This window comes from Sciurus carolinensis, chromosome 3 (genome assembly GCF_902686445.1).
Source record: "Sciurus carolinensis chromosome 3, mSciCar1.2, whole genome shotgun sequence".
NCBI classification, from domain to species: Eukaryota; Metazoa; Chordata; class Mammalia; order Rodentia; family Sciuridae; genus Sciurus; species Sciurus carolinensis.
In genome coordinates, this window is record NC_062215.1 from 62,739,125 (window position 1) to 62,755,160 (window position 16,036).

The window sequence follows — 16,036 nt, forward strand, 5'->3', positions numbered from 1 at the left end:
GGAGCCCCAGGTTACCACGGAGATAGGAAAGCAAAGTGATTGAGAAGGGTGCAGACAAAATGCCTGGTGGGAGGGAAGAAGGTCCTAAAACCAGCCACCTGCTGCTCCGACACACATGGGCACAGAGCAGCTGGCCTGGAGGCCACACTTGCCCCTCACACCCTGCCAAACACAGCTTAGGTCATCCCTAAGGCACTTCTTGTCTTGGAGAGCAGGACCCGCCTGCTTCTGGACACCTCCCGCCTAGGCCCACTTTGGCCTCTTTTGAGCAACAGCTGGGCGGACAGCGCATTTCTATCTTGGGACCCTCGCCCCTAGCTAAGGAAACAGGACACAGGATGCTCCGTGTCCCTTTCATTAAAGGGTGGGTGTGTGACCTTCACAAAGAAGCAGCTGCCACACCCCCTTCTCCCAGAGCTGACCTTCTGTGCTGAGTGTGGGAACCTCAGCTCAAGAGTCTCTGGAGGCTAGCAACAATCCTCCTGGGAGGAACCCAGTCCCTCCTGGCTCCCCCAGCGCAGTCCTGAGGAGGCGGCATGTGTGCCGAGCACACAATACCCTGGCGGCTCAACCTCCTCTCCTGTCTCCGGAAACAAAGAAACTCTCAACTTGTCCCTCCAGCCCAGGCTGGCACCCTCTCGGTTCGAGGCGTTGCCATCCACACCCTCTGCCCCTCTCCACCTGGCCCCTGCCGACCCTCTCCCTGGCCTCAGGGTTATTGTGCCTGTAGGTACAGCCTACCACTTCATTTCCTTAGCCTCTTGAGGAAGTTGCTCAAAGCCTCTCATGCACACATTTAGCCACCAGTTCCCCACAGATCCTTGTGGGGAGACCTGGACCTTTCTAGACTGGTCCTTCCATTTCAGAGCCACCCTGTCCTGAGCAGCCCCTAGACTTCAACTCCACTGGCCACAGGGCTGTGCACACAGATCCAACCACTTGCCCAGCCTCCCTTCTCTCTACTGCCCCTGAAATCCTGTTGGTTACATTTAAGCCCATTCCAGCCAACCCTCTGCCCTCCCAGTGGGTTAATTCCCATGCCTCCCATGAAGAGGCGCCTGGGTTACCATAAGTGCAGTTACAGCAGAAGCGAATGATGAGAAGAATTTCCATGGCAGCCTCTGTTCCTGCAGCAGGGGCGTGTAGCCATTGCTCCCGGCTCCCGGCTCCCCTCAGCAGCCCAGCCACTCGGCCACCTTGCCGGCTGCTGCTGCACAGCCTACAGAATCAAGCAGCCGCTTTCTTCCAAGTGCTTCTCCAGCAAGGGGGAGGGCAGGAGGCGCGTGGAGAGGCAGGAGGAGGGAGGGGAGGGAGGAGGGACCCAGCGCCTGCTGGCATCCTAAGGAGGAGCACGTTTGTAGCTGGCCCGCTGCCTGGGGAGGAGAGGCTGGATTTCTCATGTGCATGTGCGAGAACGAGCCCGGATGCGCGGGCACGTACACACACACACACACACACACACACACACACAAAGCAGGGAGGGCACCATGTTCACAAACAGCCTGTAGTTCACAAAACCCAGACAAAGGAAGGTAACCGTAAAGCAGCCCAATTCCCCAAAGTACCTTCCATGGTGACTGATGTGTGGCTGTCCTTGGAGTCCTTGGGCCCTTTCACTTTGAGTTCCTGCCAGAAGGAGGAAAAGAATCACTACCTGGTCTGTCCCCCTCTTCCCCTCCCCCACTGTGAGCATAATAGGAAGAGGGGCTTTGAAACAAATGCAAGGAGACAAAGGAGACCCAAGGTCATAGGGTGCCTCTGCCTCGCCATCTAGATTCCCTGGAGCCTCCTGAGTCCAGCAGCTGGGGTGTCGGCAAGAAGGGCAGTCTGGGTACCAGGGTCTGGACCAGTTGGTAGGAAGTGCTGAGGTAATGGGAATTCCTCAGACCTGTCTCCTGAAGCCCAGCAATTCCTAGGATCTCCCAGAGACTGGGCACGGCAAGAGCAGGATCCCACCCCCTAGGAACCCCTGCAGAAGACCCTACTCATGGATGTGTACATATCAGGCCCAGGGCCGGGGTTTGAATGGACAAGCACCAGGCCAATCAATCAATTCCTGGGGCATGAATGCCCCTGAGACAAGGAGGGGTCTGTGCACCTGCACAGGGGAAGCAGGGAGGAGGAGGGCCTGGGGCAGAGATGCTGAAGGCCATAGGCTACACCCTCCCCAAAGAGCAGGGCCTCACCACCAACCCAGCCCCCTGACACTCCCCACCACCTATATCTGTTCTGGGCACAAGAGAGGAGACTGCAGGGAGGAATAGCCACCACAATGGCCTCCTGGAGTTCAAGCCAAGTAACCCAGGAATGAGTGCTGGAAACAGATTCCAGTGACAGTTTATGGCATCCAAACCTCTCCTATGTGCTTTAGAGGGAGAGGTGCCCTGGCCCTTGCTAACAGGACAGTACAGCCTGCAATTGGAGCTGAAATGCGATCTCCATTTGGCAGGCAGAGTGCACAGAGCCTGGACAAAGAGTGTCCTAAGAAGGCAGGGGCGAGGCGAGGCCAAGGTCAGGTACCCAGGTGATAGTGCCTGCTCTGCCAGGAGGAAGGAAATGCCCAGACAGCAGGAGCTCATTTCCTATGCTAACTGTTTCTAGACAGAGAAAACCCTCAGGGACTGAGCTTGGGGTGTGTGTGTGTGTGTGTGTGTGTGTGTGTGTGTGGTGTCTAACTCAGCTTCTCTGGGCTGCATCTCTTTCCCTGATGCCTGGATTCCCAGCTTTAAGGAATTTTGCTCCATGCCCCCCTCCAGTGCAGCCTAGAGGTATGAAATCACTCCTGCTGCAGAGGAGAAAGGCCTAATTGCAGTAATTAAGTGGCAGCGCCAGCAGGAAGCAACAGCGTCATCCAGTGAGTCAGGATGAACAGCCACCTGGCAGAGGGCCATGGGCTCGGGACAAGCCAGCTTTGAGAGGGGTTTAAGCATGGGTGTAGGGATTTCTGCCCATGCACACAGAATGGGCAATAAGCCCAGGCTACGAGGGGAAATAGCACTTTTTAGACACTCTTTGGACCATGCTGGCCCTGGGCATCTAAGTAGCTGTGGCAGGGCCGCTCTGAACACAGGCTGGGGAGCCCAGTTTGTTCCTGGGGAGGGCTGGAAGCTGTGAGGGGAAGCACTAGTTCTCTAGCCTCATGACTCCACTTGGAGGGACCTCCCTACCCTAGCTCTGTCCTCCTGGAAAGAGGGTGACTCATTTGACCCATGGGTTTGGGAGAAGAAATTGAGTCCAGGCCTCTCCTCTCTGTACCCTGAGTTAGAGGGGCAGGCTCTGCTCCCATCACAGGGAGGAATCTGTGGCTTGCCATTCCTGCTAGATTCAATAGATACATTTACTTTCAGAGGTAAAGCATTAGCAAGCATCATGTGGCTATGGATTCAAAGCCATGTGTTCCAATCTGTTTTTTTCTAATAATCAAGTTGACACTTTCATCTCTATCTGTCCAACTCTTGTGCAGCCTCTATGTTGATTCCAAACTTGGGCATAACCCTTAACCCCAGTAGTTTCAGGAAAACTATCCCATGTCTCACCAACTTTTTTGGCATCAGAGGTGAGACAGGGAAAGCAAAGGAACCAGAAGGACTTTCTGGCAGGACTTCCAAAACTACGAAAGTATGCTCTCTCCCCAGAAACAGAGGTTTCCTTGCCCTGACTTGAGAGGTGTCTCTAGGGTCGTTTTGAATAAAGAATGAACTGGGCTGCAGGCTGAAGGATCCTAAAGTACGATCCCCTTCTTGCTACTTTCTGGATAGAAGTGCTGATGGCAGGCAATGCCATGCTTCTAGTCTCAAATCTTCCTGGTAGTAAAAAATTACCCAGGAGCTTGTTAGAGTGTAGACTGCAGAGCTGCACCCCAAGACTTCTGAAATTAGAAGCTGCAGGAAAAGTGCCTGGAGATCTGCATTTTGAACAATGCTCCAGCAAGTTTGAGACGAGTTGGACAAGTCCAAACAGCTCATTCTATAGGAGAAGAAACAAAGGTCAAGAGAAGGGACGTGACTTGCCCAAGGTCACCACTATATAGGATAATACTGCTTTTTATGTTTTGCCTTCTCTGTTCCTCTCTCTAACCTGAAATGGGATTAAAAAAAAATCAAACCAATCGATATTCTTATATTAAGAGGAAAAATGTCAGGTGTCAAAAAGCAAATATCAGGATAAGTGTTACCCATGAGGGGAACGGCTTCCCTGACTGGTGAACAAGGGAGGAGACAGGCAAAGGCTGGAAGGCTCCGAGCTGCCTGGGGTTGTTGGAAAGGCTGTGTGGGGAGCTTCCTACCTCTGAGATCTTCTGGAACTGGTTGTTGGACTGGCTGCACTTCTCCGCTGTCTCCAGAGCGACTTTATAGTTATCCACAAATGCTTTGTATACTCCAAGCTGGCTGGCCTGCACAGAAAAGACAGAATGGACAGAGAGGAGGGTGGGAGTGGGCTGGGGGAGGATTAATGAATGGATGAAAGCTTAACCAGAGCTCCTGGAGCTCCCTTAGCACTCAGAACCTCTAACTCAGCTCCAAAGGGCTCGCTGGGAATGGGAGGCCTGGCAGGATGAACATATTACAGTATCCTTTGAACTTGACAGTTTCCATGGAAACGGACTCAGCCAATAAGGTTAATAAGAGGGTACTTAGGGGGAGGAGAACAGGGCAGAGGCTTTGTTGGCAGGCCAGAAATTCAACTCATCATAACATTTAGCTTTCTTTAGCACCATCCCAGGCAAGTCCCTTAATGCCTCTTCGTCTTTCACAAACTGTAATTCGCAGGAGCACAGGGAGACAGGGGAATGGGGTGGATAATATGGTCTGCTCAGTTCCCCATTTCCCATACTGAGTGTGGGGCACAGCATTTAAAGGGGCCCTCAGGTTCCCATCCCTTAACCCAAAACTTCCCCTGACTTGTGACTACAAAGAGCCTTGCCTCCTCTGGGGAGCAGGACAAATCCCATCACTCCTTTCTGTAAAAGGAGAAACGAAGGTTCACTAATTTGATTCCTCAAATATTTATGGGAAGTCTTCCCTGGGCTGCACATACATATTTTCTCTAAAAGATGGAAATTCAAACTAAAGCTACAATGACATACTATTGCATACTGGTCAGAAGGGTTGAAATTTAAAAATTTGATGCTATCAAGGGTTGGCAAGAATGTGGGGAAATGTGAACTCTTATAGACTGTCTGTAGGTATAGGTTAGTACAATTATTTGGGGAGAAATTTGTCAATAATTAATAAAGCTGACAATAGGCTCAAGTTCAGCCTACCATGTAGCAAATTCACTTCTAATAGAAACAACAGTACTATGCTTCTCACTATGCTGCCCTACACAGTGGCCATGAGCTACATGTGGCTACTGAATGCTAGCAATGTGGCCAGTGCAAATGGAGATGTACTGTATGTGTAAAATCTACACTGGATTCCCAAGGTTCAGTACATAATAGAGGATGTAAATTACCTTGCCAATTTTAAAATATGAATTAGATGTTGAAATAATATTTGGATCTGTTGGAATACATAAAATATATTCTTAAAATTAACTTCACCTGGGCGGGTTGGGCTGTGTGTGGTCCAGTGGTAGAGCACTTGCCTCTTGTGTGTGAGGTACTGGGTTCAAACCTCAGCACCACATAAAAATAAATAAAATAAACGCATGCCGTCCATCTACAACTACAAAAAATTTTAAATAATTTAATTTCACCTGTGTACTTCTTTCTTCTTTTTATTGGTGGGGGGTACTTTTTATGTGTGTGCCTGGTACCTGGCATCATTTATTTGTTTATTTTGGTGCTGGTGATTGAATCCAGGGCCTCACACATGCTAGGCAAGCACTCTGACACTGAGCTACATTCCTAGCCTCCTTTTCACTTTTTAAAAATGTGGTTACTAGGGCTGGGAATGCATTTCAGTTTTAGAAGGTTTGCCTAGCATGTGTGAGGCCCTGGATTCAATCACCAGCTCTGCTGGGGGGGGGGGTATTACTAGAACATTTAAAATTATATATATGGCTTGTAATTATTTCTGTTGGATATCACTACTCTTGAAAAGCCTGCATATGTGTGTATCCAAGATGTAAATAAGGATACTTGCTGCCTTTCTCTTCTTTCTGATAGTAGAAGGGTTAGAAACAAATGCTCATAAATACTGGAATCTATAGACACAGCAGTTCAGATGAATGAACTAGATTTATATGTAGCAACACCAATGTGTTTTGAAGCAAATGCTGAGTGAATTGCAAGATGTGACATATATAGAAACTTAAGCAAAATTTTAAAGTACATGTAATGTCATAAAAAGATGTAGATATGAAGTAAAAATATAAACTACAGTATATAAAGTACACATCAAATGCACATCGACAGCTGCCTTAGGAGAGAAGGGGAAGGGAAGGGAAGACTTCACCGTCACGTGCAATATTTTAATTTTCGATTGTAAAGTTTTGCCAGGGATTGGAAGTGTAGCTCAATGGCAGAGGCCCTCGGTTCATCCCCAGAAGAAAGAAAGAAGGGAGGGAGGAAGGAAGGAAAAAAGAAGAAAGGAAGGGAGAAAGGAAAGTAAGAGAGAGAGAGAGAGAAAATAGGAAGTTAGTTTTGGTATTTATCTTCCAAGTTTAACATCTGTTAATTCTGGGAGGTGCCTACACAGTTGTCTGCTATGTTATTCTCTAGATTTTCTGGTTTAAATGCTTTTTTTTTTTTTTTAATTAGTAGCAAGGGGGTACAGCTGCTGCCAGGCTTTATCAAAGGCTTCTACTTTCCACCAAGGTGCTGGGAAAAGTGGCTGTCTCAGAGTCCAATTCTGGCCTTCTCTGCTCCCTGAAGAATCTTGAGCAGTTCAAGGACCCAGAGGCTGGGCAGGTGGGTTGGGTGCACTATCAACTGGGCCAAGAGCCTCCCAGTGCAAAGATAAAGCCCTTTATGGAAGTTGGTGCAGCTGGGGGACAGAGAAGCCAGAGGGGACAGTGAAAACTGGGATGCCTGGAGGAGCCAAGGCCGGAGCAGTGTAGGTTCCAACCCCCCAGGGATTAGACTTAAAAATCAAACAAACAAACAAACAAAAACAACCATTTCTGGGAAGGGGCAGGAAGAGGAGGAGTTTGGGTTCTTTCTGGGCAGTCCTGGTAGTCTAGATGTGCTAGACGACTGCTTCCTAAGGCAGAGTGCAAATCACTGAAGTCTTCCAGGAAAAGGCTCTCCATGCCTCCCATTCCCATGAGAAGGATGCAGCCTGGCTGCCCGGGCTGGCATGCTCCACTAAGCCAAAAGCAGGAGCCATTTTTGTATAGGTTCATGTGCAGAGGTCACAGGCCATCCTGGAAACTGCCACCTCCAGTCACTGGAGGGCCCAAGGTCTGGCGTGCCAGGGTCATTAACTGGAAAGTGGAGGTTGCTTGGAAACAGCAGCTTGGCACTGTAGTGATCTCATAAAACAAACAGCAGAGATGCTAATTCCCTTCTCTCAGTAATGAATAATCAAATACCCAGAGACTTTAGCTGGACATAAACTGCCTCCAGATGCCCAGCTTGCCCCAGCTCTACCCAAGCCCTGCCAACCCCACAGCCCCAGAAGTCTCAGGCATTAGTTCATGATGCTGGGGGTGGGTATCAAACTCACAACCGGGCCTGTGGAGCTGAGACCAGAACAGGAGGCTCTGGTGACAGCTGGGTCCAAGTGATGAAGAGAATTGGGATAGCCTTTCCACTGTCCTCTGGCTACTCGGCCCTCACCACTGGTTTACACTCTTCTGTCCTCATGAGGGCTGAGAAGAGGCTTTCCCTCAAGTCAATTACTTCAGACTCCAGAGACCAGAGAAGCATGACTGAAGTTCACCATCCCTGTACCAGGGAAAACATCTGGGGCCACTAGAATCAGAATTATGACATTCCCTTGAAATGATGCCTTCTATGGGGCACAGTGGTGCAAGCCAATAATCCCAGTGACTCAGGAGACTGATGCAGGAGGGATGGCAAGTCCAAGGCCAGCCTCAGCACCTTAGCAAGACCCTGACTCAAAAAATAAAAAAGAGGTCACGTGTGGTGGCACATGCCTGTAATCTCAGTGGCTTGGGAGGCTGAGGCAGGAGGATCATGAGTTCAAAGTCAGTTTCAGCAACTCAGTGAGGCCTGTCTCAAATAAAATATAAAAAAGGGCTGGGGATGTGGCACAGTGTTAAGCACCCCTGGGTTCAATTCCTAGTACAAAAAGAAAAAAAAACAATGATGCCTTCTGGGGCGCCCACTCCTAATAACAGTAATAATAATAACCACAGTAGTAATGATAATGGCTGAACACTGAACATTTACTAATTCACAACCTCCCAGGCCCTGTTCCAAGCACTTTTCAGGTATTAACTCACTTATTTCTTGCAACAAGTCACTGAGGTAAATACTGTTATTACCCCCATTTTACAGAAAAGGAAGTTGAGTCATATAGAAGTAAAGTTGCCCAGTCACAGGATCATCTGTGGCAGAGCTGGGACTGAAACTTGGCTGTAACCTGGCTCTAGAAGTTGTGCTTGTCCCCACAATGCTACTGGTCTTAAAGAGCAAGGCTCTCGATCAGGACACAGGTGTCTCCCTCCAAGCCCCAGTCCTCCCCAAATCCAATGGTCAAGGTCTTGGCACATTCATTCATGTACTGACTGCTGGGCTGGTTCTGGGGGTCTGGTGAGAAGGAAATACAGTGTGTCTGCCCTCCTAGAGCTTGTGGTTTTGGGGAGACAGGCAGTTCTAAGTGCTCACGAGGGATGAGCACAGAGGCTGGGAAAAGCTTTTCTGAGGGAGACACTTTTAAGCTGGGAGGCGATCAAAAGGCCAACAAGATAGGGAAAGACATTTCAATTAGATGGAACCACACGTCTGCAGAAGTCAGAAAAAGTCTGCAGTGTGAGCTGAGAGCAAAAAGCCCTGTGTAAGAGGGCACAGAGGGCACAAAGGGGAGGGAGGTAGCAGCCAGAGGGTCAGCAAGCAAGGGGTCTCACAGTCTTTCCTGGAACCTGGCCTTTAGTGACTGTCGGGGAGTCACTGGGGGGACAGAGCAGAGAAGAATCAAGGTCTGGTTAGGGTTCAGATGAATCTTTGCTGCTGCCAGCAGTAGTGGGTAGTGGGAGGAGAGCAGACTGGAGGTGAGGGTCGCTCATGAGGCCACGGCAAGGGTCCAGGAGAAGGTCAAGGGTGGTCAAGAGGAAGGGTGTCAGAGGGGTGGAAAGAAGTCAGTAGCTGTGAGGGACATCAAAGAAGTGGACTCTATGGGACATGGAGATGAGGGAGAAGGGAGAGGGTAAAAGTAGGCTGGGGAGGAAGAGGTGCCCAGGATGAGTTAAAGGCACTACTGAGATAAAGGCAGGAAGCAGAGCAGGTGACTTCAGAGTTAGTGAGTCTAGTTTGGAACGTGCCGAGTTTGAGGCCCTAGGAGTGACCAGCTAGTGTCAGGGCAGGGGAGGAAAAACGGGGGCACTGCTTCCACCCTACCCCTCAACCATTCACACCCAGGGAACAAGCAAAGAGCCACGGACTCCTCTCTGCCTGCTGGGCTGCAGAAGTGATGGTGGGACAGCCCATGGAGAGCCAGGTGGAGGCTTCACAGGTCTCTCTGGGGGTGTTCCAGCAGAGGCAGAGGCAGAGCTAGGAGAGAGGGTTACTGAAGGCCTGGGAACCAGAAGACTTCTGTGAGCACCACCCCACAGAGTCTGCACCTGAATTCTACTCATGCGCTTCCTTCCCCTGCAACAGCGGGTGGGGTGGGGTTCTCGGTGCTTTCTGCTCTGGGGACCTGCACAGATGATCATTAGCTGGTAAAGTCTCCACCAGTGCTCAGTTTTACACAGGTAGCACTGGGATGTGGTGAATCCTCAAGATCTCAGGTGAGCAGTCCTTGTCCCCCGATCTGGTACATGCCTCTCTGTCCATGGAGAGACAGGGGACTGAAAGACTGGCAGGGGAGGTTTCATTCCAGGACTGGCTTGAGGAGCCCCCGTGGAAAGAGAAAGGGGCAGGGGGAGCAGTCCTCTCCCAGAAGCACTGGGGCTCTTCCCACTATCCCTGGAAACACTCCCAGGGAGTCAAGGTTCCAGGACCAGATGCCCCATAAACCTTGTGTCCAGGACTCAGAGATGACTCAGGCCTTCAGGAGGCTAAGAAGGCTCAGGTTGGTTAGTCTTCTCCCAAGGCCTTCTCCATATACTAGCAGTCCCACCAAGACCCTGCATGGGGTTGCTCCCTCCATGGAGACTCACCAGCTTCTGGAAGAGGTGGCCCATGGTGACCTGGCTGTCCCACTGTTGCACCTTGGGGCAGAGGTTGTCATAAAACTCCTTGTGGATCTCGTAGATGTCCTGGATCTTGTAGAAGATGGTCTCAATCTGCTGGATGGTGAGCACAGGCTGGGATGTGGTGGCTGTGGCCTTCAGGGGTTTCATGGGCTGGGAGAGGAAGAGGAAGAAACAGCGGGGGTGGGGGTGAACAAACCAGAGTGTCGGCCCAGCGCAGATTGTGGCACTGATTAGTGCTTTGTGCAGCCCAAGTCCTGCCTCAACAGGGCCACCTGAAACGTGGTTTGTACCTTGGAGCCCTTGTCACAGGCCCCAACAAGCCATATGCAACAAAGGTGAACCTGACAGCCAGAAAGTGGCCCAGAAGTCAGAGCACACCCCCCACCCCCATCTGAGCTCACAGCATCCGGCTCATGGCCCCTATGGGTTTGCAGATCAATTTCACAGGATCTACATCTCACAATGGTCTCATACTCTGAGTCGCAAGCTTTCTTGTCACACTTCCATGGAAGGGAGGGTTGCCTGGGAACCCAACTACTTAGCTGTTTCCTTTCAAGAAAAAAAAAATGTAGTTGTAGGACTTGAGGACTCACAACCAGCTCAGATTCACTGATGTTTCAGTTTCCCATCACTTATCACAGGGAGAGGAGTAGGTTGCTACATGCCACCCTCCTACTTCCCACACCTGTGGCAGACATTGCTAAGCGATCATAATTATCTTTCCCACTGAGCATGGTTGTCTGTGTTCTCAGACTCTCTCTCTATGCCTCAGTTGACATGAAAATGAAACCTATCTATCATCCCCGCGTGTCTAAACCAAGATGTGCCAGGGCCTGCAAGTGGAGAGGTGAGGTGACAGATGATAACTCAGAACCATTGTGCAGTACTGCCTGGAATAATGGATCCTGGGTACGCTCTCTTCAGAGTGATCCTCTGTGTTTTCTAAGTCACCTATGATAAAGTTGGGCACTCTGGTACACAACTGTGGTCCCAACTACTCAGGAAGCTGAGATAGGAGGATCACTTGAGTCCAGGAGTTCAAGACTAGTCTGGGCAATAGCAAGATTCTGTTGTGGAAAAAAATAATAATAATAATAAAATGGATAAATAAATCACCCACAATGCACAACTACTACTTTTGTAATCAGAAAAACCCCAAAGATACCCAGACTGTACTACAAAAGCCCTGCAGGGGATAGGGTCTGGAAACCCGCTGTGTGGAGAGGACATGGGGGAGTACATTTCCCTGGAAGAGAGAAGACTAAGTCAGATACGGGTGATGTTCTATCTGGTGGCTGTGTGGAAAGGGGACTCAGACTTAGTTTGAGTTACTCTGCAGACCAAGGAGCAGTGGGGAGAAGTTAGGGGCCTGGTTTGAGCTCATTAGAGCTGCCCCCACACTGCCTCCTGGGATAAGGTAGTGAGAAGCATTCTAGCAGCGAAGGGGCAACTCCCCTGCTGAAAGTGCTGTGGGTGGGAACACCTACACGGAGGGTGGCCACAGCCATGGCTGGCTCCCTCTGAGCCATGACCACCAGCTTGAGCTGATCACAGCAGCCAGACCTCCAGCCAGGCTTTACTCCATCCTCCCTCTGATGATGGCAGAGCCCAAGCTTGTCCACAAAAGGACGTCTCCTCTACTCAAACACCCACACAACGCTCTGACTTTGGGCTTCCTCTTCCTCTGGGCTTTACAAAGTCCACACACAATGATGGAGGCAGAGTAAAGCAGACTTTTTTCTGCTGACCCTCTCAGTGCTAGAACCAATGACCCTCAGCATGGAGTCCTTGCTGGGAAAGGGAATGGGGTTCAAGTTGGGTCAAGCTAGGCAGTGTGGGTTTGAGTTCCAACTCTGCCACTTAATGGCTGTGGGCAAGTTACTTGCCAACTCTGGGCTTAGCATCAGCAGTGGTTTCATTTATAAAATTGGGATAGTATTATTTTCTTAGGAGAACTGATGGGAAGATCAAAAGTCATGCTTTACATGAAATATCTAGTATATGCCAATCAGCAAGTGGGGGCTGCTACTGTTACTACTATTCACCCCACAAATAATGTCCAAGATGAGGCTAGGCCTGGGGTATTCAGTGGTATATAACACATGCACAATCCCTGTCCCCATGGGGCTTCCCACCTAGTAGGGTAGACAGACAAAACACAAGTAAAAAATCGAACATCTCATGACGCACAGCAGTAAGTGCAATGAAGAAACTGAAGGGACTAAGGAGGGGACCTCCTGAGACAGAATGATGAAGGACAGCTTCTCCAAGAGGGGACATTACCCTGAAATGGAAGCAAGAGGGCCCAGTATTGCAGACAGACTTCCCAAATGCCTGGTCCTGAGGTAGGAATGAACTTAGTGAAAAACAGGAGCTGAACATATCCGTGAGCCCGTATGCAGCGGGTAAGGGGGAAAGAGGGGCTTAAGGCAGAACTGGATGCCTCACAGGCAGGGCCAGATCATGCAGGGCAAGGAATGCAGGCCCGGATACTGGGATTGAACCCAGGGTGCTCTACCACTGAACTATGTCCCCAGTCCTTTTTATTTTAGGATAGAATCTTGCTAAGTTGCTGAGGTTGGCCCCAAACTTGACTTCCTCCTGCCTTAGCCTCCTGAGTCACTGGGATTACAGGCATGTGCCACTGCACCTGGAAAGAAGTACAGCTTTGATGATGCAATGGATCATGCACTGACCCAGCTTTCCCTGGAGGGATTTAGGCAGGGGAGTGATGGAGGTCCAATGTTCAGATTATTTTTTACAATCCATCATCTCTGCAATATATTTGAGTAAATCAGATCAACACAAATCAAACAATTTAGTAGACAAAGTAAGATAGGGCTATTACCCAACTTGGACTGTAAATATCAACCAGGTGGTTACAGAGTAGCTCAGGGGCTTCACAGAAGAGACAGGCAAGAACTGGGCCTTGGAGGTTGGGAAGATCTGAGCAGGTCAGGGGCTGGAGGCTGAGGGCTGGTTAAGCTTACAGGCAGGGAAACAGAAGGTACCAGAAGAAGGCAAATCATTCTCCCAAACCCAGGCAGAAGGATGCAGAGCTCGCCCTTGGGTGCAATGTTTATCCTTTTCACCTCTATGCAGGATCCAGGGGAGGGGCCCAAGTTGCCAGAGTCCCAGAACCACTCAGCCTTGACCTGTCTCAGTGCAATCCCTACTGCAGAAGGAATAAAGGAAATGGAGGGCAGGGACAGTCCTAGGAATGCAAAAAGGATCAGATTTCTCAGAAGCTGCTAGGGAAGCAGACGCTCATCTGCTGCCTATACAAAGACAAGGCACAACTACTCTGCTTCCTCCTCAACTTCCCACTCAGTCTACAAAAGGGGAAGAAAAGGAAGCTCGATGGCGGTCAGTCACATGGACGGCCTGCACCCGGGGTATTAAACGGTTCTCGCACAAGATTGAGGACCTTTGCTTCTACCCTTGATTTCATGTGTAGGATGGGGAAGGGTTGGTCAAGTCCTTAAGGCCTGTTATTTTTATGTGGTGAAGCCTCAGGGGCAGGAGGGGCCAAAGGGCTCCCCTCGACCCTTTCTGAGCTTTGACCCAGCACTGCTAATCTGCCACAGGGCTAGCATTCCAGTTACTTCCTCCCTCCTCCTAGATCCTGCTGCAGAGAACAGGAGTGGGACACTGGATCTCCATTTTCCTGGGGAAGAATTCTTAGAGAGAGCTCCTGGGCCACCTCAACCCTGGCTCTTCATTTCTTCCTGAGTGCTTCTCAGGAAGACAGGGTTGGGCATGTCTGCTTTGTCCCCCAGCAATTGGCCTTTCGAAACAGGGGAAAGAAACCTGCCCACTTCCTCCACCTCCTACCCCAGAAGGCGTGCTAGTGGCTGCCAGACATGTCTGCTAACCTATCACCTGGGCTCCTACTCACAAGAGCCCAGGGAGGAGATGTCATTGACCTGTTTTACAGATAAGAAAGCCAAGATGCAGCAGGACTATGAACTCCAAAGCAAATTGCCAGAATGAGAGTCTAAGAAAGGAGGGCCAGTGAAGACGGTTGTGGACTTCTTGGCCCAGTGGTGGGATGTGCTATGGAAAGCAGCTCTGCACCCTGTGGTCTGGAACAGGCAATACACAGAAACCCAGCCACTGCCCAGAGCCTGGGAGATGCAGAATTACAATGCATTTGGTTTTGGTTTTCTACTTCCTTTTCTACCTCCCACCTCAGCCCAGGTTCCCAGACCTTGTCTGTAAAAAGAGTCCACCAGGAACCAGCAGGGTTCCAGAAAATTACCAAGCATGACCTCAGCCAGCACCCCAGGGACTGGAACAGAGGTCTTTATGTGACGTCCCTGTTGTCCTGTGTTATGTACAGGCTTGGGTACACACGCCCAGCCCTTTGCATACCAGGAAGTGCTAAGCGGAAAAAAGACACACATTAGGTAGGAGCAGAGTGGTGGGAATGGGGCAGGAGGGGGAGCATGAGCTGAGGGAACCGGCCCCCTAACCAGCCAGGAGCGAGGCCACACCAAAGAACAGAGGGTTTAACTCTCTAGTAGCTGAGGGGGGAGGGCTCCTGGCTCACAGAAGGGGGAGGGCTTGACTCCTTATCTCTGAGATTTATCCTCTGAGCCTATGGCTGTGGAGGGTCCTTCCCCTTCTTTCTAAGCCCTCCAGCCACAGACCTGGCCTCCCACCTCAACTCTCCCTCACTCCCTCTGGCCTCTGCTCAAGAAAGAACCAAGAAGGAACCCAGAATGAATAAGTTTGGGGTGGGGTGGGGTGCCTAGCCTCATAGTTTTGCCTTTGGGGCACAAGCTATTAGAAAGGCAGGGCAGGGAGGAGGAGTGCTCTTGGCCCCTAAATCTGTTATCTTTGCCCAAATGAAGAGGGCGGGATAGAATCTGAGTGGCATGCCTCTGAAGAGGGTGGCACCTCCCCCTCCTTCAGGGAAAGGGCTTGTCGACAGGAACGAAGAAGCCCTAACCTGTCTTCTCTGCCAGCACCTGAGACAATAACAGTGTCATGTGATGCTCAGGCTCTGTTCTAAGAGCTGTATGTACAAGTTTATGTCATCCTCATTAACTCCACAAAGAGTACTATTTGTGTACCCGGTTTATAGATGGAGAAAAGGAGGCACAGAGACTCAGTCACCTGCTGAAGGCCAAGAGCTAGTAAGAAGGAAGAGAGGATCCACAGCCAGGCAGTCTGATTCCTTTCAGGGAGGCACCCTGTTAGTGACAACCATGCCCTCTTTTGGGGTAATCCAGTGTATAAGGTGTTCTTCACATATGTCTAACTGGTAGTGTGTCTGCCTTCTAAGAGTTGAGAGTCTTCAGTACCCAGCAGTGTACTAGGTACCAAAGGATGACCCGACCTAACACAGGAAGAGAAAGAAGGTAAACAGTATTTCTGAAGTCCCTGCACATCTGCAGTCTTAGTCACCTGCAGTCAACCATATCTGAAAATGTCAATATTTGTTTTGACTCTTCAAGAGAGAGAGGCCACATTCACATGCTTTTTATTATAGTATATTGCTATAATTATTCTATTATTATTCTTAATCTCTTGCTATGTCTAATTTATAAATTAAACTTTATCACAGGTGCATATATGTAGAAAAAAAATAATATATATATAGGATTCAGTAGTATCCAAGCTTTCAGGCATTCATTGGAGGTCTTGAAACACATCCTCAGTGGACAAGAGGGTGCTAATGCAGTTTCATCTTCATAGAAGGAAATAGAGGATCAAGGGCTCATGCATAGCTTTCCAAAGACAGTGGTTTCAAATCTTCAACATG

At 49.8% G+C, this 16,036-nt stretch overlaps 1 protein-coding gene across 4 annotated transcripts in view; it reads right to left on the reverse strand.

Annotated features, from left to right (window-relative positions):
* Positions 1-16,036, reverse strand: part of Abr (ABR activator of RhoGEF and GTPase) — a 190,605-nt gene that overhangs the window by 58,906 nt on the left and 115,663 nt on the right. For all 4 annotated transcript variants that reach the window (XM_047547660.1, XM_047547661.1, XM_047547662.1 and 1 more), the window contains 3 exons: positions 10,231-10,416; positions 4,286-4,393; positions 1,566-1,626 (listed from right to left, as the gene is read on the reverse strand). In XM_047547660.1, the coding sequence (XP_047403616.1) occupies positions 1,566-1,626; positions 4,286-4,393; positions 10,231-10,416 (355 nt within the window). The remainder of the gene's footprint in view (positions 1-1,565; positions 1,627-4,285; positions 4,394-10,230; positions 10,417-16,036) is intronic.